Source organism: Anopheles stephensi, chromosome 2 (assembly GCF_013141755.1).
Source record: "Anopheles stephensi strain Indian chromosome 2, UCI_ANSTEP_V1.0, whole genome shotgun sequence".
Taxonomy (NCBI): domain Eukaryota; kingdom Metazoa; phylum Arthropoda; class Insecta; order Diptera; family Culicidae; genus Anopheles; species Anopheles stephensi.
Genome location: NC_050202.1, coordinates 76,771,162 through 76,796,748, shown reverse-complemented (window position 1 = coordinate 76,796,748; position 25,587 = coordinate 76,771,162). Strand labels below are relative to the sequence as shown.

General features: G+C 44.8%; 1 protein-coding gene across 2 annotated transcripts in view; it reads left to right on the top strand.

Moving 5' to 3' along the window:
• The window catches only part of LOC118503688 (hemicentin-1), a 182,481-nt gene that overhangs the window by 124,618 nt on the left and 32,276 nt on the right, over positions 1 to 25,587 (top strand). For both annotated transcript variants that reach the window (XM_036037231.1, XM_036037230.1), the window contains exons 11-13: positions 81 to 240; positions 13,726 to 13,934; positions 20,155 to 20,317. In XM_036037231.1, coding sequence (XP_035893124.1) covers positions 81 to 240; positions 13,726 to 13,934; positions 20,155 to 20,317 — 532 coding nt within the window. The remainder of the gene's footprint in view (positions 1 to 80; positions 241 to 13,725; positions 13,935 to 20,154; positions 20,318 to 25,587) is intronic.

The following is a 25,587-nucleotide window of genomic DNA, read 5'->3' as shown; positions in this document are numbered from 1 at the left end:
CAGTGCCAAATCATTTGAACCAATTTTGTGTGTTTTGTGTTGTTTGTCTGTGTCTAAATGTTGCTTATTACTCGTTACAGGATCAAGCCGTACAGCACAACTCAAAGTCGGGTGTCATAATGAGCAGTACCGCACTGGCGCTGCAGACGGTGACGCGTCACCAGGCCGGCAACTATACCTGCATCGCCTCGAACGTCGAGGGTGACGGCGAAAGCAACACGGTTAACCTGAAAGTGATGTGTAAGTTTAAAAGCTTATTTATATCCATAGTGCATGTGTTACACGAGTAATCTTTATGGGGATCGACCTCTTCTTATCTAAAATTTTTACCCAATAGCTTTATGAGGATTTAAATTATTTTTCCCTAAGTTTTTAGTTTGTTTTCCGCCACTTTGAATTACGCTCTTGATAACTTATTAATTTAAGCTGTCTATAAACACTGTTCCTGTACTCGAAACGGTGCACAAGATAACATCCTCAACACAAAGAAAAGAAAATGAAGACTTTAATGATGGCAGTACCGAGAAAAGGATTTTATCACAACTTCACCGTCCTCGTCCACGTTATCACCCAACCAAGTGCTACACGTGCAGCAAACCGCTAAAGGTGAAGACGAGCGCGAACTATGCAGACATACACAAACAATAACACCATAACAAACTCTACCCGCAAGACGTCAACCGGAAGAAGCTGTGTACAGAGCGCAACCCTGTCACCGACCACAACGTATACAGCGCATCCTTGTGCGAAAGATTTTCCACCACACGTATCGCACCGGAAACAGCGCTAAGGATACAAGTGAATCCTTTTTCCAGCGAACACCGCCGGCAAACGCCAAGACAACCGAGACATTATTGACGTTACCATCCAATCAAACGGGCGACGACGGTAACGATGACAGGCGAAGCATCGTCACCCCAAAGCCAGCCATGATGCGACAAGACGCACACAAACACACACACAAACACCTTCCCACACACATAGAAACACGCACACCACGCTTTCGCTCTTGCAGAAGCTTCGAGGGCAACCGGCAAACCATTATTGATGATTATAGTAGTGGCAATTTATGAAACGGATTACGCTTTATTTGTGTTTTGTTTCACACGTTTGCTGTTTTGTTCTCCTTTTCTTTCACGCGAACAACATTGTTGCAGTTGCAGGGGAGGGAAAACTGTGCTAGGTTATGGATTTTTATGCGTCAATCTACCCGCTCGATGCTCTTACCATTCCCTGCTGTAATCTCACCCTCATCATGACCCTTTTGCTTACACCTTTTGCCCTAAATCCGAACCCCAACCCCCGGGGTGGTCGTTCGTTCCGGTATTTTATTAAACTTTTTTATTGAAAATTTCTCACCCGTTCACCGCGTACACCGTTCGCGCCTGTGTGCGAACACGGTTAGCTGACTTGGAAGCAAACGAGCCATTTCGCGCTTCGCTTATCCAACCTCGATTTATTCCGTGCCCAGGTATCGCTGGTATTCCGCTTTTCATTTTCCCTCTTTTTGCCCATAAAAGGGTGTCGTTTGTTTTGCAATATTTGTATCATAATGTTGATAATTTAATTTGCAAACAACGGGAGCATCTTTCAGCAGCGGCTTTTAGTGTCAATTTTGCTACTCGAAGATGTATAAGGGTTAGAAAAAAATTGGAAGGTTTAAGTTTACGATGAGCTTTCCCACATCAATGGCGTTAAGATGTTCCAAGGGTGTTTCAGCAAAGCTTAGTAAAGTTGTCCTGATGATCAATTTTAATATGCTATAAGGAGATATCTGACTGAGTTACAATATTACACCTTCGCGCACATATAGCTGGGTTTAAGAGAGCAAAATTTTCCAATATTATTTGTGTTGTTTTTCGTAAATTATTTCTAGCCATGCATCTACAAATTGAAATAAATGTAAAATATGTAGATGAACCCCATCATAGATTGATATTAAGTTAATACGAAAGTATTAAATGGAAACATTAACTTACGCAGAATGTTTGCTGAAATTAAGCCATTTGTTATCAGAAGAAATTAGTTGTGTTTTCTTTATAAATCAACATTAAATGTAATTAGATTCTATCATTTCTATCATTCTGCTACACATATTTCGAACAGAGGCAATCCTTATGCTTCTCCAGTGAAACAACTTCAATTGCTGAAAGCTTTACAACACATAATTCGTGGAACCTCTTTGTTGGAGCTTTTTTCTTCTATTTCAGTAACTAACCGAATAGCCATTCGTTTCAGTCCATTCGCGTTACTTTAAGCATTTCCACTAATGAACCTGCACTACTCTCTGCGTACAATGATTTGCTTTCATCGGTTCCGCCGCTCTCCAGCACACAAACAGCGCTAGTAATTTAGAAAATAACGCCCATCTTGAAAGTGGACCATAGCAAAAAGTTCGCACAACTCCATTTATCAGCTTCTTGTAATCGGTTCTGCGCTTATTGAAGTAAAAGGGGATTTTTTTTTTCACTACAATTTTTACACCATCACGAACATCCTTTGTTGGTTCTGTTGTGCATCACAAGGCGGTGGATTGAAACCTAGTCCGACCGATATCTGATCACACTTCGCAACGGCAGCGAACATGAGCAGCAAGCAAAGAAAATGCTTCTCACTGTCCGTTCGCGTTCGTGACCGGATCCGTTCCGATCGCAATACCACGAATCTGGAAAACAAAACGTATTACCAAATGACGCAAACAACGGTGTTGGGTTGGTTTTACGAGAAAATGACTAAAAATTCGCCAGAGAAAACTCATTAGTCACAAAACTTTCGTTGCACTTGCAAAATATTTACGTTACGTCCGCTCTTGCCCCACCAAATCGTGCTGAAGTAGCCGTGAGAGTGAGAGCAGCCCCTTGCAAACAGAAGCCAAATTGGGTAAAATTTCACGTAGCGTGGACACACACACACACACCCTCGCACACTTCGCTTCCTGTCCCGGGTTTGGTTCTGCTGCAACAGCATTCCTGCGACGACCGACGATGCGGTTCCCGAGCATTGGCATTCCACCGGGGAATCTACCACACGCCTGCGGTGCGGTACGGAAAACTTCTCCAAAAACCACCCGGGAACCTCGCGCACAATATCATAGTGCGGACCAACTTCACCCTGACACGGTACCGGGCCGAGCGCAACTCAGCAAGACGCGCCGTCCGCACACACGCACACACAGACACCGCTTTGCATGTAAATTATTGTGTTTATTTTAAAATTTTCCAAACGTGTCCGACTTTGCGTTTTGGGGCCGTGGTTCGTACCTGCTAGCTCGCTTGTGCTCCCCGGCACGACGACAAACATCTCGACGCCTTGCCCAAAACTTGTTCTTACCGTGTTTTGCTGTGGCAGTTTTGGTGAGCACTGTGCAAAGTGCATTCGGCACATCTTCAGCCCCTCTCGGTGCAGCTCGGTGAAGTGCCACGGAATGACTTTTTGTTTACGTTTTCTGTGTGCTTTTTTTTTTGTTGGCTGGGGGAAGTGCAGCAAAAAGAAGTTCACTACACGAGTGGTTACAAATCCGGAGTGGAACAATTTTTTCCCCTCGTGCCACCGTTGTAAACAGTGGTGCTAAGCCGTAAAGTTTGTACGCCAGCAGAAACAATCCCACCAGGCATTGGTTTTACCCATGGGACGGCCAAATTCGAATTTTGGGCGAATTTTTCTTTCGAAACCTGAGCGTTGTGGTAGAGGTAATTTTATGCATTCTGAAAGTGTGGTAGACCTGCTGTGGACCAAGGTCTTGTTTATGATTCTAATTTTTGTACTGAGGGGGTCATCACAGCTTGAAGTACGAAATTTTTCTTCCTGTTGGAGATGATATGTTTCCAACGAACATCTTTTAAGCTGATGAAGGTAGGACAAACTACCTTCTTCTTCATCTGCTCTAATGAGTACGTCTGTGAGGAGGTATGGTTAGGTACTCAATCCGTTTCCAGGAGCTTCGGTCTAGGTCTAAATTTTTAAAATCACGGCTGTATCTGATCTTCAATAAGTTTGAATCTACCTTATCCAGCCTTAATTCTTATCGGTCGTAGTGGTGGAACATTGACCGCATTGCCGTCATCTGTCAGTATAGTTCATATACGATAGGTTGTGTCTATTCTGTGTTACTGGAGTCTTCTAGATCGCAAAAGTATGTCCGAGGTCTGAGTTGGTACGAACCCCTGAATTTGAACACTGATCGCGTTCAATTGCTTAGTTTTTTTTATAAAAATACGATCGTATCAAGGCAACAGAACTCCTTTTACACCTTTAGATCCTAGGCGTCAACTGATACACTGTTTCCTTCTCGGACTCTTAATACTATTAACAACCCTATCATGAGTACCATTGGAATATATAATCCTAGTCCTGTTCGGGCCTCTTTACAATTTTTTCACCATTTTTCACAAAATGTAAGCCTTACCGATTTCCCTTCCCCAGTAAGCTCATAAAAAATACGAGCCCCCAAGCACCAATTACTTTGCGGATCTAATCTGCAAACCATATTCCATAAATTTACTCCTTTGAAGTACTGCCGCCAGTAATGCCCGGCCATATGTTGCCACAGGAAGTTTGCCGCCTGCTTCGAACTGCAAACTTATCAAATAAAAATCAACCCGCTTCCTTCCCATTAAGCATTGAGCAGATCAAAAATATTACCCCAGCCGGAAAGCATCACCCCAATGCCGGTGCAAATGAAGTTACGATCAACTTCATGCCCTTTGAAGCTTTTTCGCACCGTACGCTGTGCATTACGACGAATCGCACACCGCACCCCATTACGACAACATCAATAAAAACTCATTTTCCACCGGACTGAATCGAATCGGGTGCGGAGTCTGCTTCCAAAATATTAGCATATTTTAAGGAAAGTTTCTTATCGCTGCTACCACCGGCACTCCCAACAAATCTGACTTTCCCCTCCCAGCTTCCGGTTTGGAACCGAAGAATATATTCATCGATGAAACGCATGAAATGTTGTTCAAGACAAATACGATTTTACCGTTTGCTCGCACAACCCGGGCTGTAGCCGTCTGGTCCACCAGGGCCAACTTTCTCCACAAGCTCGACCGTGCTGGTAGGAGTGCCGGTATGAGATATTATTCCACTGCATCGGAACCAGCATAAGACACACCCGGGGAAAAGTTTTTCTTTCAACCGTCTGTCTGTCTTTGCCAGAGCTTTTTCGGCAGAGTAACTCGGCACCCGCACGTACCCGCACTTTTCAACGCACCGCCAGCATCAAACTCGCTGCGCCACCCGGGATGTTCTACTTCAAACGAATTTTATTTACAATTCAATTGACTTTCCTCCCGCAAAACCGTGAGATGCCGTGCTGGGGAAACTTATTTTCCATCTAATATGTTAATATTTCATCCGCTCGATCGAAGCGGGCAGAACGAGCAGGCTATTTGGATTACGAGTTAGCAGTAGCACCGCATTCTTACGGGTTCTGCCGTGCTGGTTCACATTTTGTAACCACAGATTTTCATACACCAGCATCCCCGTCTTTTATCGAAGCCGTTGCGTTACCGAGCAGGTCTCCGTGGGAAATTCGGCTTGGAAAACTTTTCCATTCGCTTCCAGTACGCAACGCCCGCCCGAGTGTGCTTAAAATCGGAACAGTGTGTTGCAGGAGCAGAAAAAAGTTTTGCTTTACATTTCCGGGTTCTACTCGTAGGGCCCGTAACGGCAGTGCTCGAACGCTTGGACGAAGATTCAGTCATCCACGGTACCGAGCGCAGCGCGCAGATAGCATGGCCCCGAGCGCAAGATAGAGTTTCTGCATTCATCAAATGAAATTTATGTGTACAATGTGCATAACATCCTACCGGCTTCCCCGGGCGGGGCTCGTTCGATGTACTTACCGATAGAGCGTAAAAAATATGTCCCCTCCCTGTGCATAGGGCCCTGCCAGTGACCGGCGGCAAACTTGTTTGAATAAAACATTTAAAGTTATATTGTTATAGTTTATTGTAAATGCTGACGAACGTAGTAAGCGTCATCAGCCCGCTGGGCGAATGCAACAAGCATCGATGAAAGCGAATGCAACAGTCGGCCTGTGCTGTCCAAACCAAACGCAACGCAACATTTGTAACGCCCACCGGTAGGCAATGTGTGGGTGTGTGTGGTATTTCAAATTAAGCCAGGCGGGATATTTTATGGTCTGCCATTGATGTGTTCGGTTGGAAATTGGAAAATGGTGCATTCACAACGAGATGGCAACCAGTTACACGCTGGTGCGCTGTGCGTTACCCGGATGGAATTAGATTTCCAGCTGGACAGATGGGTAATGATGGATTTTTTGGCTCAACGCAAGCTGCGAATAGATTTACAGTGACAGCGTTCGTGGTATGAAAAATTTATCAAGGTTTCGTAGAAATATATTTAAAGATTTGAAGAGCAAAAATTTACAGGCCGTGAATGGATTTATACTTTGGAAGGAATCTACTGGGACTGTGAGAGAACTTGATTAGTAATTCGTACCACGAAAAACTAACCTTCATTTGTATTGTCAAAGTCCATCCTCAAGGAGAGAAAAAACTATCATTTTTTCCAATGTTGACGGCTTGCCTAACAAACCTAGTCAGATCTACCATAGAAAATAAGATAATGTTTACGCTTTGGTTTAGCGAAACTGTGACCTCTCCTCTCGTATCACCTCATGCACGATAACCGTGGGACAAACGTAACTGTACTGAAACTATGAACAACTAGCAGGGATGTCTATGAGTCCTGCTCGTCAACGAGTTTTCCCCGAATCGAATGGTGCAGCTGGTGTGGTGTAGCTGTTGGAACCATAACCTGCTAACGAACCATCACACACATACACATCCATCCGTTCCGTCATCATCATTGCCGCCTGAAACGCCATCATCGTGACGATGAAAAAGCTAAACGAACCTGCACTAACCCCATCGTTCCATCGCTTCTAACGAATTTGGGCAACGGGCAACAGCCGCGGGAAAGCACATGGTGTCCTTTACGTTACAAACACACACACATTGGCACAACAGGACGAGAAAAAAAAGAAGCAGAAAGCGAGATCTGGCCCACAAACCTCCATGCTCCATGTGGCGTGCGTGTGTGTGAGAGATATTTTATTGCAAATATATTTATGTTATTTGATTTTGATATGAATATGTTAGCACTTTATGCAGATGTAATAAAACATTCGCATGTCGCTCGTTGCTCTTCCCGAAAGCCGACCGATGGCAGATTGTGAAGCCTTTTGCAAGGGACCGGTTCGTACGCCACATTTCGCTTCAGCATCAGCCAGCATCAACCAAAACCCTGCTGGCCCGGGAAAGTGTGAAAAAGGGCAAATAAATTTCGGCCCACAACCACAGCACCCTTGATGCTTGCTCGTGCCCGGAGATGCAGGTGAAGATGGTGCCCCGTACCGTGTTTCGTGTAAATGGGCAAGTATTTATGGGGAACACATGCTTGAAAAGTAAAAGCATGACAAGCTTTGCACACGGCACAAGGTGATAGCGTTGGGTTATGCCGTCAACATGGAGCTCACAGCAAAAACCGAGCAACATACATTACCCGGCGTCCCCGGCGACGGTATTACGGTGTGCGTTCACTGTTTCGGGGCACTCACATTAGCTGGACAGATGACATTTGGGTTGAGGGTTTGGTGTGGCCATTCCTGTACTCCCTCACAGGTGCAAGGGTGGGGAAGGAGTTACAGCACACAGCACCGAACGATAACGTTCAGGATGTTTTGAGGAAATCGAAATTTAGCCATGTCCGGCAAACCACACTTTTGACCCCTTTGGCAACGCGGGAACGAAATGTTACAATTCGAAGTTTTCAACAGCATCATGATTCAACAACAGCTTACCGGTGTGAAATATTATGCACAGCGAATGATGTACAGCAATGGCACTAAGCTAGTGAAGGAGTTTTGGTGTGATTTAGTTTTAACGTACATGCATGACCTAAAATGTCAGCCAGCTCGACCATTCCGGTTTGAATGTTACAAATCAAAGGTCGCTTAGCCAAAGTTTTGTAACAACACACACACACACAGGTGGTAAAAAGTAATCTTCTCCAGCAGACATCATTTTGGGAATCTGGTGTAACAGGAGTTGAATTTTAAGGAGATAAATTTAGATGAAGCTCTCTCACTTTTAAAATGTTAGTTATGCCTTAAAGTTTCCTTAAGTGAAGGCGGTCCGGAGGCTGAGGCGATAATGGCGCCAGACTTCACAAGGCAAGTCCAAGGTTAAAATCCTATCCAGACTGCCTCTTCGGACGCAGGACTGACTATCAAAACTACAAGTAAAATCAAGTTGTGGAAAGCCAGAAATGGCAGGCCGATACCTCTCGAAGTTGTAATACTAAATCAGAAGAAAAGAAAAAAGTTTGTTCGACAGAAGGACTATTGAATGACTCAAAGCTCCACAATCACATGGCAAAACTCTTGTTACTGTTAAGTTCCTTAATGAGCTTGTCATATTCCAGTCTAGATCGGAAATATTCGCCTGAGGGATACAGATTCATTGTATGCCTTTTTTAATATTTATAAAACCCCTCAAATTCGATAGTTTGGTTTGTATGAAAACATTATTCGCTCAATGCAACTCACCCTGTTTTGTAGAAATAATTCCACTCTACCGAATTTTTAAACACCTTCTAACCACAACGTATTCCTGCAGCTAACAACAAAAACTACTCATACGATAGTTGTTTTGCCATTAGACATAAACACATCACCAACACAAACACAATTTCCAAAAAAAAATATCACTTCACTTCATTTTGCGTGTCGGTTTAAATTTCTATCCATACCTACCCAAAACTGCATCATTATCATCATCGTACATACAAACACGCTCGTGACAATTCACTAACCACACAGCGCTAGTGTCGTGGTTAGAAAAACAACGGTGATAATTGAAAATAAAACCATAAACAGACCTTTCGGCTGGAGCAAAAACACCCCCCCCCCCCTTTCTCTCCCACAAGCTTCACAAAAAGCACAAAAACCCGGGCCATAATTATGTTTCCCACTTTGCCGGAAAATCAATCAAAGTAGTCCGAAGCTTGACAGAACTTCAACAAATAAAAAAACAGCCCATTCGAGAGAAAAAAAATCAAACACCAAACCGGAAAACGAAACGACCACAGTCACCCATGGGCGCAGAGAAGAAGTATAAAAAAAGCAATAGAATAAAAAAAACACAACCCCTTTCCACTGCAATCGACTAGGGCAAGCCTCGCCATTTGCATGGTAAAAGCTAATAAAAATGATTTAATGGTTCTAATTTTGTGGGAAAGCTTTTACTTGCCTCTTCATCACCATTTTGTAGGCCTGTTTCACTGTCCCAGTTGGGCTCGATCAAATAATGTTCCAACCTCATAGACGTGTTGGGGTTTGATGGATACCTTCGAACCGTTGTTATCAACCCTGACCTGGGGTTGGGTTTGAAGCGAATTGAAAGACAATGGAGAGCACGTGCGAGCGAGCGAGAGAGAGGCTTCATTTCGGGAAATAGAAATGAAATGAAATGGGAAAAGGATTTTATGTTTGCAGCCATCATTATCCTTCGCCTGGCGATGGCTTCAGGATTGCATTTAGCACCTTACTGTGTCTATGGTTTGCTTTATTTTTCCCGCAAAGAAAATTGTTTTCGTCCCTCTCTCGACACTGTCTCTCGCTTGGTTTTTTTTTTCTACGCTCGAATGAATTACGACGCCCCTAATAAAACCATTTGGAGCCCAACCTTACGCCAAAACAAAAGCATCCACGAGGCGTCAGGTCAAATAAAAACAACACCATGTTACAACTGTCAAACCTAGCGGGGCCACCACTCTCGAGGATCGATCGAGTAAATCGTGCGGCGTAGGACGTGGAACATAATTTGTGGGCTGTTTTATGCGTGCCCGGGAAGCCTCGGCATGTTGTCTGCCGTGTGCCTCACCCCACCACACACTGGTAACGATAAACGACCCCAACCGAGGTGAACGCAGCATCGCAGGAGTGTCCCCGCAGGACATTTAGGAGATTGATTAGCCTGTCCGCCTTCGTAACGACCGCTTGCCGGCTACGAGTTGCTCGTGCCGTACGCTGTTGAGGTTGGTCTTTTGGTGTCACACAAACGTGCGCGCGCACACACACACACAGCCATACGTTCGGTTTGCATAGGCTTCCACATATGGTAGACGTCCCGGTGTGTCTATCGGCTCAGCGTGTGATTTTTATCACTTTTGTAGCCACCCGGACAGTGGCAATAGGCCCTGACGGGATCAAAGAGCGTGGCCAATGGGGACACACCGATAACAAGGTCATAAATTTCTTAATTTTCATTTATCAAAATAAATTCTAGTCAGGTAAAAGGTGCCGGCTCCTGGTGATGGGAAATGAATTCACATCGATGGTGGCTGCGGAGTAAGCTTAAATGCTGTCCTTCGTTGGAAGACACATGCATCGTGCACTTTTCCGGGTTTTAAGTTATCGATGCATTAAATGTTCGATTATCTGTTCTTGCTAAAGAAACTGTGACAGTCCTGCATCTCATCCGGACCATTCCCATCGTGGTAGGGACCAACTTTCAGAATAAGTATTTTAAATAAATTCTGCCAATTATTATATGACCGGCTTGGAGTGGCGTGTTGTTAAGCCAAGAAGAGATCTACAGACCTATCTACAAAATTCCTTCATCCAAATCCTATTATTATAAAACACGGCAGCTCGACTTGACTACAAATTAATAAATTCCTAATTGCTATAATAAAAAAAACTATTATATGAAAAGTAGTTAAGGATTTGTTTAGCAATAAGTAGTTAAAATCGAGTCTTAAAGTGTTCTTAATTCCTCCGCACAATCTTCCTAGGTTTTATCCTGACCTTTGATTTTATCCTGATGGTCTTAAGCGATTAAATTTGTCATTTAAATGTTGCTGATGTCATGTCTTGTTCATCTTCTTCCTACGAAATAGCTTCTCCCCAAGTTTTAGGCATCTGTGTCAAATCTCTGTTTTGTATTGCTTGTATGTACCCAAAAGTTGAAATAAATGTATCATTCAACCAATTAATTTAGGTTTTTAAAATATTAATAAAGGTTGAAAAAGATCGCTCTATAAATTCAATCATACTCTTCCATCTAATCGTACCTTGAAGCCAAATGCAAATGCAATGTTATAAATGGCAATAATGTAAAGTAAGCAAACACACACGACGACCGCACATTTCAGATACCGCTCCATAGCATGCACACAAATCAATCATGCGAAACGGGAACTGCCACCGTAGGTCGCCATCGCCGGTAAACCATGATCCTGGATCGTAAAGCATCATCACACAAATGTAACCAACTCAAAAACCCAAACGAGCATGCAAATATTTTCCCATCCATCTACCAACGAGGTACCCCCAATACACGCACACTCCCTCATGCGTACATCTCAATACCAAAAGCCGGGCACCATTTTTCAAGAGCACTCTTCAATAGAATGCTTTTTATTTCGCTAAAAACCGTCGCAACCGTTCGAATGTCGCCTGAAACGGAAAGTGAGAGGGGTTTGCCGTGCACGCACGCTACCTGTGATTTGTGATGGAGTTCCCCGGTGTACGTACGACACTCTTCGACGAGCTTTTGACAGATTGATGCACACTTGTTTTCCCGTCATCCTACCACATTCGCTGGCCAGGCCGTTCTTGAAATATTGAAATTTATACCAGCGAGCGCAAGACCGGTAGGCATAGTATTCGCACACGGATCACAATTAAGAGTCCGTGGTGTGATCGTAAAGCAGCCCGGACGACTTGCGACCATCCCCGATACTTTAACTCGTTCGATGCCATTTGCTGCTGCTTCATCTTCTTCGGCGACTTCGAAGGGAAACAGGGGGAAACCGTCGTGCTGAAACAATCACGGCGGTCGTGTAGAGAGACTCTCTGTCACGCTGGCACACAGCAAAAATCCCATTCGGAAAAGTAATAAAGAACAATTGCGTCACATTCGGTTGATTTATAGATTCGAACCGTACCGGGGCCGGGTTGCGGGATTGGCAATGCACCGCTCTTTCTTACCGGTAAAGGATTCGGCGAAAGAAGGCAGGATGTAGCGGATACTACACTAACAGCATAACCATAAAGCATCGTTCGGATCGAACCGAGAATTTACGTGCTTTACGGTGAAACAGTGGTTGACTCGCCGCGCCGCTCCGCCAACCGACCGGTGCGGTTGGGCAGGGATGATTGGAAATGTCCTGTAGGAATTTGTTCTTGCGCATTGCGCTTTCCAATAAAGCGTCAAAGTAAGCGATGGTTGTGTGGTTGCTTTGATGAATGGTTCTACAGTTCCGTTTAAAGGCTTTATTTCAGCGCTTTTTTTGCTTCTTTTGCTGCTAACATAACTGTGGGCTAGATAAGATAAGGGTAAATTTAAGAAAAGAAGTCTGATTAACTTTACCGATATCCTGAAAAACAATTGCTAACATCAGAAGCGTTGGGTATTTATTTTCTTTGGTATTATAACCTGCCATTGTTGGTTTCCTTAATACTCCTACCGACTCGCTTACCGCATCTCTTGAATAGTTTCAATACTTGTAGTTATTATTAGCAAATTTCAAATTTCAAAAATGAATCTAAAACATCATAGAACCATTTTTACAAAGTTCCGATCAAATTATTGTGAATGTACAACGCATGAAATAGAATTTACGTGTGACATACACTATAAAACACCACACAAAGCGTATGTTTCAATTGTATTGTGCTCTATGAAGTTGATGAACATACTCTTCTAATAGCCGCAGGTTTATTGATGAACATTGGAGAAAAATGACAAAAAAACGTCAGAACTCCATTATTAATAGCGCATGTACGCTGTACAAAACGAAAATTCTCGTTACACAACGTACCTCACATTTCCAATACCTTGCACCTTCCACTCTCCTGCGTTACTTCGCCCCTGAAGCACATCTAATTCTTTTGTGCTATTATTTATACAAATAGTCGGCCACACCATATTGCCTCACCTGGTCGCACAACTAACACCGCATTTCCGATCAGTCAGCAGATTGGCCGACAGATGGAAATGGAAATGAATGAATTCCTAGTTTCTTGTTGCTTTGTTCCTGATACCGTGCAGCGAACGAACGCGCAGAACTTATCGGAAAAATCTGTAATTTATTTACTATGTCCACCATTCGTGTGACCCGTTCGGGGATTTATGTCATCCCGAGCTCTTATGCGGTGCTAGTACGAGCAAGAGGAAAAAGTAATTTAAAAAACATGCAGCACAGGACAGCAAAAAATTGGTGGATGAGTAGGATTTTTATTAGTTTTTGCCATTTATGTTACTCTATTCGGGACAACCAAAGGGCAAAGGTTGTCAGGTAAAGCTAGGTGAATAAATAATTGAAATGATTTTTTTTTCTTGTCATTTATTCCATGTTTGTCCAATTCCAATCAACGAGTGACATCAAACATTTTTATTATTAAAAAAATAAATAGATACCTTAATTGATTCATTATCACACGAACCACATCATAAGTGGGTAAATATTATTGACGACTCTCTCTCTCTCTCTCTTTCTCTGCTACAAATCTTTTTCTATTGCTTTTATTACCTTTTTTTCTAAAAATTGTTTTTTTCAGGAAAATATTTTTTCAATCTGATACCAATTTTGATCATAACGGTCGATTCTTATAACAGTGATGCTCACGGCATAATCTCACATGACGCACGTTAACCATCCTTGTCCAATCTGTCTGCCTCATTCCAGATAAACCAATCTGCCGCCCGGACCAGAAGAAAATCTACGGCGTGGCCCGGAACGAGGCGGCCGAGATCCTGTGCCAGGTCGATGCTTATCCGCCGCCGGAATCGTTCAAGTGGTCCTTCAACAACACCGCCGAAACGATCGATATGCCGCAGAGTGGATACCGCGTTCATGCCGAGCAAGCGTCGTCACTGACCTACACCCCAGTAAAGGTATTGGAATCGGTTAAAGCAGACCCTTAACGAAACCCCCCCGTCCACCGTACACTCGCTCACACACGCTCAACCCCACACTCACACATGCAGTCTAGCGTTTCGATTCCAGCGGCTCGGCGATGCTACCACTTCAAACACTCCAAAACTCCACCGTACAAAAATTGGGTGTTTGTGTGTGTGTGTGTGTGTGTGTGTGTGTGTGAGTATGCGGACTACCACCCCAGCAAACCTCACACGCATGACCAATCCTCGCTGACAAATGTGGTTTTTGCGGGTGTGTACAGCGCCCTTGCTCGAAGGCACATTTACCCAAACAGCACGTGCCGGCACGGAACGGTTGCCAAAGCCTGGTGTGGGAAACGAAATTGTTGATGTGCATAAATAATCAACCGATGCCGAAAGGAGGATGTTGTCGTTTTCCATCTGGCTCACAGCTGCTCACACTGCTACGAATTCGAAAACACCTAGACGCCACTGCAGGCATCCGACGTTACCTGGCGTGGTCTGTCAGGTCGATGTTGCCAACCCAAATCCAGCGCTCCCTAACGCTGATCTGATTCGGTTGGATTGCTTGTAGTTGTCAGTGGCAAAGCAATTCCATTCCGCTCGCTCCAATCTACCACATGTGCAAACTGTTGTCCACATTTAATTAAATATTTAAATCACCTGACCAGTACAGGGGCGAGAGTGAGCAGGCAAAAACAAAACAGATGACCGTACCGTGCCAGCAGGCAACTCTCGATCGACCTTACCTACATCCCGACCAACAGGAAACCCCTCTTCAAAAACCCAATGTCACATTAAAACATTTCCCCTGACGAAAATGACCGAGTTATGTGTTTTTTTGCAAACGGAAACCCATCGGGCCATTTTTTTTCGGGTCAATATTACAGTAAGGCGGGCGAGAAAAGGAAAGCCTATTCTTCTGCCAGCCCGCAGCATGACTGGTTTTGATGAGAAGGAAGCAGATAGAAAGGATCTCCACAACACGTGGACTTTATATGGCTGCCCCGGAAGCAAACGTGTGCAGTACGAGCCTTTCGTTCGTTTGGATTTTATATGGCCGAGAAAAACCTCCCAAGGGTCCGAGCAAACTATAAACTAGCCGGAAAAAGGTGCCGTACCTCGGTCGGTTCCCTCGTCCGTCCGTGCCCACACTCATTTGCACTACCTTCGTTTATTTATTTGCAACTGGCTCGGTGTTTTTTTGCTCCTATTTTCTCACCACCCAGTCATCCAGCCTACCCAAGCCGGAAAGCCTTTGAAGCCGAGGTGCAAAACCATCGGCACAAACTGGGCTCACAACTGGGTTGAATCGCGTGCGCTTGCTTTCCCACCACCTTCGGAGGGAACCGCACAGTGGGGAGGGTAGAAGAGCGGTGGCGAGAATATGGGTGAAAATATACTTTATTTTTCATCACTTTTAAAAGCATTTTACCATTAAAGGCAAATTTGTTGCATGTTACCATGGCGAAGCGGTCGAGCATTTTTTTTTTTGGCTTTGTTTTTCGTCGATGTTGGATTGTGCCCGCTGAGAATGGTGTTTCAAGGGGGTCGCTCCGGTTTATTTTGCCTTAAAAGGGTGGAAAGTGAGGCGCTGCGAGCAGCGAGTCCGTGTTTTCGATCGGCGAAAGTGCTGCACGGCAAAACCTTTCGCCTCACTTACTGGCGGATATAATTTTTCATAAACACTAGCCATTATTAACATACTATTAGCATAATCCATACGATCACACGATGTATGCACCAGCGCCACCAGCCGTCGGCATATGCAGTGTGTGAGCGGGAAAGGGATGGGTATGAGAGTACGCGATGGTAAAGGAACAAGCACTGGAGGTCGTCGTCGATTGGTTGAAGCTGAAAACGATCCTTCCCCGGGCATGGTACCCAGTGCCAGAGCACGAGGACGATACTCACGACCGGATGCACACGAATGCACTCGCCGGTAGCGAACCGTGTGTACCCCGTGGTTGTGGCCAGTTCTTTGCCCGTCGCTTCCGGAAGGGCAACGCAACGAACAAATGGGAAATGATGAAAGTGTATCATTACGCTCACTTATCGAAAGATGGTGTGCCAAGCCCCGAAAAGCGTTTCGTATGACGCCGTGACGTATTGATGGCGGGCCACATTTCACATCACCTCAGCGGGGAAATGCGTTTGCAGCGGAGAAATGAGAAAACTGGATATAAAATATGAAAAAGATTAAAATTATTACCATTTTGTGGCTGCAAGGTACGGAATGGTTCTGCAAGCACCGCGGATTGCATACGTTGCAGGCGCGGTCGAAGTATTGCGTTGATGAAGCCGTTGCCACTTTACGCGATCGCTACTTTGTGTGCCAATTTGCGTCGTAATAAGTTTACAAATGCCTCGGGGAACCGTACCGCCATCATCATCATCGTCGTGAGTAGGAAAAAACACTCCCGTAAGGAGAAGCCATGTCATTTAAAGCGTATTAAGTACTACGTGTCGGGCATGAGCACGAAATTCCGTGAATTACTCGGTGCGCTGGCTGTGTAAAGTTATACAAATTTAATCTTTTAATTTGAAACAAATAGCTTTTTGATGATTAAAAAAACGTTTACCTCATTTTTAAGTAGGTATGGGAATTGTATACACTGTGTGTTCTGTGTAAAGCACACTGTGCTCGCGTCTCCCATTTTGAAACTGTCGACGTTCAACATCATTCTTCATGGTGATGCTAATTGTTGGTGTCATTTCCAATGACTGAGATTCAAGTAATAACAAAATTGTTCTGCAATACGGCTCCTATCCACCAGTTCTACACAGCCAAACTTCCTCAACGTCTACACCATCTCTCGCACTGCTTCTACCGTCCAGCACGCAAATAAAACGATTTGACGAATGGGACCAAACAAGGTCAGCTTTCCTTTCACGCTCCTCTATTTCGTTATCGATATTAATTGCTCTTTCGAAATTTGTTCGAAGGCAGCACGGCAACCGCCCGGCACGCAACAAGCTCGTAAGCGGATTGTAAGCCAGAACCAACAGGCGACCCGCTCAAGCCACCTTACGCGATCAATCATAATTTGGCCACCATTATTCTGGCTTTCATCTTCATCCCGCACGGTGTCCACGGATCGGGCAGTGATTGAAGACCTGTAGCCCGTCGATGTGCCATTTTCAGTTCATTTGCTGCTCGCCTGCCTGCCTACCAGTCAAAGGTCAAACGATGATCTGCCATTTCTATCTCGGAGCTCAGCGGCTTACATCATCCGCAACACTACATCGCAACGTGAAGCAACTCAAACATTCATGACGGAAACTATTTAATATTTCTCTGGGGAATGTGCACGTTAAAGTTACATTTATTTTTCCTACCCGCTACACACACTCTAAGCAGAAGCGATCATAAACAATATAAAGTGTTGTTTGCATGTCAGATTAAACATAGCCCATGGAAAGCAGCCCGTCAGCTTCGTCCTCCGGCACATTCACTGCAGAACAATGTCCTGTCAGAGTTGTGTCAGCATCAGCTAACGCCCTCTCTTGCTACCACCGTCGTTTGACCATTTAGCAAAACAAATCGTCCAACGCTCCCCTCTCGAAACCTACCGGACGACGTGTCTGACGTTTGGGTGCTCCATAGCACTGGATGGTCTTTCGGGCTTGCTGCGAATTCGCCACTTGACTTCGTGGCCCGGCACAGACGGGCATGCGGACCAAAATATGAGTTTATAATTTCTACCAGAACGTTGATTAATTATTGTTTATGAAAATAAAGCAACCAACCCCCCTTCCAATCACCTTGCCCGGTGCCAAGGATAACGAAGCAACAACAAAATTAATCAACCGAGACATTCGACAGCACTTCTTCCGCCGCACCGACTCTGAGCTCGTTTTACCATGCAAAACACAATGGAGCGCCGCTGTAATTGAAAAATAATTTTCATTTGCTTTGCCGTTTGCCGTCTTTTGCCCGTTTACGCTTCCTTCAATCGACATTTTTATGCCATGGGGCGGCCAGGTTTTTTTTTCGAACTGCGCAACATAATTCAATGACCCCATGAAACGTACCCGCAATCCTGTTCGGATCGGTGTGCGGTTTGGGTTTGTTTGATTTACGCCACACTGCCCACTCTATGCACCTCCCCCCTCCCCCCCTTCGCATTCATTCTAAGTGGCTTCCCCAGACCAGTGGGTCGGTGTTGCTCGTGCGAACCGAAAGGAAAAATTGTGCTGAATTCAATTATCGTGCTCATAAATCACGTGTACAACTTCGGCACTGTTGTTCCCCGGTGGTCACCCCGCCCGTACACGAACCCTTTTCGAGTGGCCTGATGAAGGGAACTACGTACTTGGAATTGGAAAATTAAAACGAGATCAGGCACGGCAACACATCACAAGCACGGATGAAGCCGATGGAGGCGCCTGGTGGGGCGCATTATATGAAACGCGGTGCGCTGCGGTGGATTTTGCAGCGATTAATAGTCCGTTCGATTCGGCGCTGTCCCTTCACTCTGCGCTCACAAACACTTAATGCAATTAAGCCTGTTATTTATTATCATCCTGATCGAAACGCATCCATCCGCGCGTGTGTGTGTGGGTTTATGTTGTTTTTTTTTCTCGTTTTATTTGTCATGGTGTTGTTGTTTGTTTGCAGCTTGTCCCCGGGTCAGAACTTACACGATCGAGTGGCACCGTTTGCAATGCGGTTATTTTGAATTATTCCAATTAAATCTATTATGTGGTTCGTGTCGAAATTGGATTATGTTACAACATAATTCAGTTCCATTTCATCCCGTGGGAGGGTTTTTATGTTCGATCCGGCACGGTGGCTAAGAGGGAAACAACGGGGAATAAAACTGTCAAATGAACGATTGCGTTAAAATGAGTTTATTTATGAAGCTGTTTTTGCATTCACAACATACATGAAGGCTTAACGGAAAGTTAATTAAGACATAAATGGCCTTCAAAATAAATGAACATCATCAGAAATCATTTACATAAATAAATCATTTTGAGGAAAAAATAAGTTTCCTTAACAATATTAAACTATTTCCTAAGAACGATAAAAATACTCTCCCATATTATAAATACGAATAACAGCACCAAACAATTTCAAACATATTTTACCAAGAACCGATACCCATGTAATCCCTCTTCCGTGTGTGTACAGCTGAGCAAACAGCAGAGCTTTTTTTTGCATGAGTTTATCTCTGACCCCGTTCTGTCTACAAGCTATTCCATTTACTTTACACTACTCCATGCTCAAGTGCACTTCAAACTTCCTACACACACGCACATAGAAATCGTGGCGTAAAGCTAGCTGAATAAACTTCCCGCTGAACGTACCCGAGGCCACTACATTAACTGCGCTGTGCTTTGCATTGTTTGATCAGCTTGTTGCAAAAGCCGGGCACCATTGTGTATGCGTAGTGTGTGTATGTGTGTGTGTTTGTGCTTTCCTACCTGAAATGTAGGGCTGCGAGAAAATAAACCGAAACCCCACGCGACCAGTCAAGTAACGCAGCAAATCGGCGACCCAATTCCGCTGCACCAAAACACAAATATTTTGCCTGGTCAACCCTGGCTTGCAACGAACGGGCCGCTTTTGGGGCATTAACATTATTTTGTGCACCGAATCGCACAGGTCAACCTTTCGCAACAAAAGCAAACATTCCGGGCAAACGTTCCCCCAGGGCTCGTCATGGCCATCAGGCCAGCAGGCCAAAAGCCTTAACGCTTGGTTACGTCTATTGAGATAGGACAAACTTTTCCCGCGTGTGTGTGTGTCCCGACGCAGCTTACACTAGCGCCCGTGTACTACTCTGTCATGTAAACATACTCCTCGCAGCAAATCATAACCGTTCCGGTTTCCGTAATGTACACCGTGCCATCAGCCGCCTCCAGCATTTCACCCAGCGAGCAATTAGACAGCGCACAGGAAACAATCGCGCCCGATTATTGTGCACCCGCTCGATGCGGATGCGAATAACTTCCATTCAGAAATTTAGTTCCATCACTCGATAACACCCCGATGTCGAAAACAATAGTAGCCAGCAGGCAGACAGTCCTTATTAAGCAGTCAGCATAATGAAACGCACATAAATCACATATTTATTATTTCATCCCGCATCGAAACCATCGCCACTAATGTGCCTACCCCGAACCTAATGTGTCACTTCTTCTTCTCTCTCTCTCTCTCTCTCTCTCTCTCTCTCTCTCCCTTCATATCTCTCTCTTCCTCACGCAGGAGCTCGATTATGGAACGATCATGTGCTGGGCGGACAACGTGGTCGGCCAGCAGAAGGAACCGTGCGTGTTTCATCTGATTGCGGCCGGGAAGCCCGAGATGCCGTACAACTGTTCGCTCGTCAACCAAACGTCCGAGTCGCTGGAGGTCGACTGTGCCGAAGGTAATTATTTCACCATCATTTGTTTATCTCATCAGCTCCAGTTTATCACGCACCCGCTGCTCGGCGGCAGGCTCAGCTCCCATTAGCTGGGCGAGACTGCGCCCGACTGAACTGCAAACAATGGTGCGTTAACTCTAGACCGTCCGTGGTCTGTGCTTACGGTACGGCAAGAAGCGATTCTACGATTTGCCTGGAATGACAATTCATCGAAAGGAATGTGCTTCGACCCAACCGAGGATACCTCTACACGTCGTCTTTCATGTTCGGTGGAGTCCGGCTTCACCATCCAGCACCATCAATCGAAACGCATCAAGCTAGCGAGATGATGGTCGTGTTGATGATGATGATGGTGGCAGTGTTTTACATTGATTCGTTTATTTTGCATCGATAAGCGAACGGTGAAGAGCAGACCCATTACATTATGTTGCATTGCCTACGTATGATTGACACGCAGTGACACGTGACACGCAAATGGATTGTAACAACTGAAAATTACATCCGTGCTGTGGAAGTGCTTGTGATAACGATCGGGATTACGGCGGATGTGATGAGAAGTATGCAACGGCGTTTATATTCAATTTGGATGTACCAGAAGTTATCATAGTAATTTGAAGTCCTACTGTCAGTGATTTATAATGATTATCCTAAGCACCCTGTCTGATATTCCGTTTTCTTTGCGAAAATTGGACCGTTTCGGCCATTTGGAAACCATTTTCTCATCAAAATTTTTCGTTGATAGTTGATAAAAAAATAAATAAAGAGATGAGTGAGAAAAAAATCATGATTCTCCAGCTCAAGCGTAAAAAATCATCATCAAAGTGGAGCAACTGTAAGATTTCAATCCAATGTTCAAATTCTCTTTTTAGTCACATTAGTTGCCAAATTTCACTTCAAACAGCTAGCTCTTATTTATTAAGGATGTACATAATCATATTACGGAATTGAACTATACATCCACAGGTTAATCCCCGTAATTTCCTCAATTAAAACATCGCATTAACACGTGTTTTCCCCTTGGGACGAAGGCAAAGGTCAAACTGGTCGTATACAGTTTATTTTTTTGGGCCAGCTTTAACGATCGGGAAAAGAGCGAACCGGGAACTACCGATGGTTCACCCCACTGCTTATCACCAACCAGCCACTTTCCAACGGTTTCGCTCAACATATTCCACCATTATGACGGCATTATGTCGAAATGAAAGCTACCCACCGTTTTTTTATGCTTCCAAGGTCGTGTGGGAAATTAACTTCAATCAATACGACTCTCCACTGTACGGCAAACACACACACACACACACACTTACGCCATTAGCCCTCGGTTGATTCCCATTACTCCGATCTAGCAACCGCTAAAGGGAGGTCGCAAAAATACGCCGTGCGCCCGTTGGTCCTGGCAAAAGGTGCGACACACGCAATCCATTCGATTCTGAAGGACACATGAAAAGAAAGTCACTCGTGTTTTTTTTTTTTGGGCTGTAAGCCATGACCGTGGAACGGCATGATGATGGTGCTTTTTGTGCTGTCCAGGGCGTCTCGCGTACAACAAATAACCCAAAACTCGCACTGACCAAAGTGTTGAAGTGCTGCCCAACCAGGGTACCGGGGAGCAATTACGATCACCCGTTGGTGGGCTAAAAGGCACGGTGAACGTTTCGCACGCAACGCTACACGAACCTCCCCGGAAAGGTTCTGCCGACGGCTTCCCGATCCACGAACGACCGATAACGAGTGCCCGCATATTACCCCTGTCATGGTGGTGGACTCACCGAAACATTAGCATGTTGGGGTTTCTCGCGCTGGGGCATGAAATTAGATTTTCACTTGTAATCGGGATGTGGCGTTGGTTGACGGCATCTCACCAGCTTTATGCGTGTGTGTGAGAGAGAGAAAGAGTGAGATAGAGAGAACGGAAAAGCAGGAGTGTGGGCTATAAAGTGCGGGCAAATTCTAAGTCACCAAATGCTTCACCTTTATTTTCTCCGCGCACAAAGGGACGTGTTGAGCCTCGGTGCGTTACCCTTACCACCGAAGCCATCCATCACGGTGAATGTCGATAGCGAGGAATTAACACCCTTTTTCCCAGAGAACTCTTTCCCTTTTTATGGTTCGTGTCGCCCTTTCGGCCCCGCTTGTATCCATTTGACGGTGGTACACGCATCTTGCTGTGGGTCCCTTCCGAGGACGGCCCAATAAAACGCTGAAAGGTTCTTTGGCCGTGCAGAAATAATCGAATGCTGCCCATTTCCAACTGGCCACTGTGGTGGCCGTGTATTGTTGCAGGTGCCTAATGGTGCAATAAAACCGATTCCCTCGATTGATTGCCATGGCACGGTGCCCTCGGGGAAAGTATCGGGAGAGCGGCAGCGAGAGGCTTGGCGGAAAATTTCTTCGCATACTTCTGCATATCGACTGGCGGCTGGGGAGCTGGGAATAGGTGTGAGTGGAGCACACATTAGCTTCCGGTAATTGCTGTTGCTGCCGGTTGCCGGTGTAAACATGCCCGGGAATAAAGGCCAAACGATCCACTCCATCCACACGTGCGTTCTTTACACCATGGTAACGGTGGTAAGCCGGGCACGATAATAGCACGTAGTAGCTGTGGAATCTTGCCCCCAGGGTAATTATTCTCTGAAGTAATGTGTTGCATATTTTCAAATAACCCTACACCTAGTCCGAATTTTATTGCCCATTTTTAAGGCACGCTCAACATGCACCATATCGACCATTTTTAACACATTTTTTATGAGATAGTTGAGAGAAAAAATCCTAAAATCCTTTTCTTAACGTCAAATTCAACAACTTGCTTTTCTGTGTGAGTTTCAAAAGGACAATATTGTTATTGTCAGGTGGCCAATACAATTGAACAGACAGATTTCAGTTATACATTAAAATTACGCGTTTCTTCTTGAGCAGATTTTCGACAAAGTCCGGTTCTTCCATTAAATAGGCGACGTCATCTTGACCAAAGTCCAGAAAAAAGAGAGGGATCATCAACATATGAATGCTTAATTAGACCTATTAAGTCCATTTGTTCTTCCCAAAGCAACATTTTAAACTTTAACTTGCGCCAACAAAGTGGTCTTTAAACCCCCGTTACATTTAAAGCAATTCTTTCCACTTAAATGTCACGTCCAATGTTAGAGCGAACCAAAATGAGCAAAGCAACAAAAAACAAAAAAAAACCACCCCCATACCTGTCGGATATTCACACACTGCTTGCTAAATTAAATTTTCACATTCCTTATCAGCTGCGGGCACAAGGGTTGCTCTACCTTTCGGGCATGAAACACTCCGAAAACCGACGAAACCGAACCCGAACGTGTGGTGCCTGTCGGAAAGTAAAGAGTGTACGGTGCGTCCCCCCTCCCACTGGCTGGCAGGATGCTGCTCCCAATTGCAACCCACATAAACTCTACTCCCTGATGTTTCGCAAATACCATTACCGACTTTACCATCCGGGACCCGCTATACGTCCACCGTGTACAAACCGTAAACTGTGTCACCCAGACACCCTTAAAGGAGGGGGGGGGGGGGGTGGGGAGGGTAGGAGGACAGATGGTCTGAGGTTACCGAAAACCCGGTAAGAAGCAAACAGTGACTCACACACATACCGAGAAGCACGGGCTGCGAAACCTCAACCAGGTAAATGATGGCGGCACATCATTAAAGTGGTTCAAAGTTCTTGATGCTACTCCCCAAAAATGCTGGTCTTGAGATGGTGTACCTGAACTACCTGAACTTTGCACCCGCAAACCCGACCCACGGGCAGGCAAGTGAGTGAACAATCCTTAAGAGTCCTCCCCGGCTTGATATTTGTCTTCTACCGTTCCTATGGGTGTTCCGGTCCTGTCTTCGTTCTAGAGGGCTCGTTCGAACGAGCTGCTTCGCTCGCTCGCACTACCAGCAGTATCATCAGAGACAGAGAAAGAAACGAACAAAAAACAGCAAACAAGCCACTAAACGAAGAACTATGGCACTTCCAAAGTGCACCGACTGTGCGCTGTGCGAATATCTCATTCAAACGTCGCATCTCGTGACAGTTTTAATTTACTGTAAAGTCATCGAATTACCACAAACTTCCAGACGCTTGCCACCGCCCGTCCTTCCGACCCAAGCACACCAAAGCACACCGTAGAACGTTCGAACCTCCCTCGAAACTGAATGGGAGAATCTCATCAGGTTGTTTGCAGGTTTGTTTTGTTAGTCCCAGGAATTCAACAAATAAAATTAACGTCCACAGCACCCTCGTCGTGCAAGCTTCTTATATACAACCGAGAATGCATCAACTCCCGGTTACCACGACGGCCATCTTGTAGCAATAGTGGGTAGCATCTTCAATCGCAACAATGCAGTGCAACTTCTCCCACTGTAAACGATGTGCTTGCCATGGTTGGTTGGTGGAGGTGGGCCTTACGGAAAGAGAAGCAAAAAAAAAGGGGGGAAACCAAACGATGGTGTAAAGTGAATATATCAAGCAAACAATTCACCAGGGAAAAGCTTTGGAGAAAGGTACTCAGGTTTCTCTTTTCTTACGTACGTACACCGTTAAATGATGCGCCATGATAGCAGATGTGCCGATCGAGAATAAAGCTAACTATTTTATTGAAAATCGTCAAACTGTGGAATAAGCCCAAGACATAAAATTAAGGATCCAACAAATATTTATAAACACAGATATGAAGCACAAATCTCATCGGACATAAGTCTCCAGTATAATGCTCACTAAAGCATTGCTTAAACACACACACACACAGCAGACATTAGATTATAATGTGCTTTTGGCATAAAATGTATCTACAATTTATGCAATTGTACAGTTTGAAGTGTATTTGTGACCCTTATATACCTTTTTCCCCATTCCATTCACCCGCACACATATTGTTGGCAGCTTTGTTCACTAAACACTCTGTAAATGAAACCACTCGAACGATGGAACAGTTTGACTTGGTAAAAAGCAGACAGTACAACTATGAAACATGCAACCTTGTAGCACGGTAGCGCCAGCGCCTCCCTGCCAGCAAATGCATTTGTGTTATGCGTTTTATTCCACATGAACAAAAACGCTAACCCACTGCTCATCGTAACAAAAAGGAAGGCTCAATCACCCATTAGCCGGGGTACGACAACATTGTGACAGATTCGGTTACAATAATCCACCAGACCACATTTGCCACAAAGGGGGCAAAAAAATAACAAATCCCGCCGCACAGCTGTGACAGTTATCTGGGGGGTGAAAAAGTTTAAAAGTTGAGCGTTGAGCGCACAAAAAA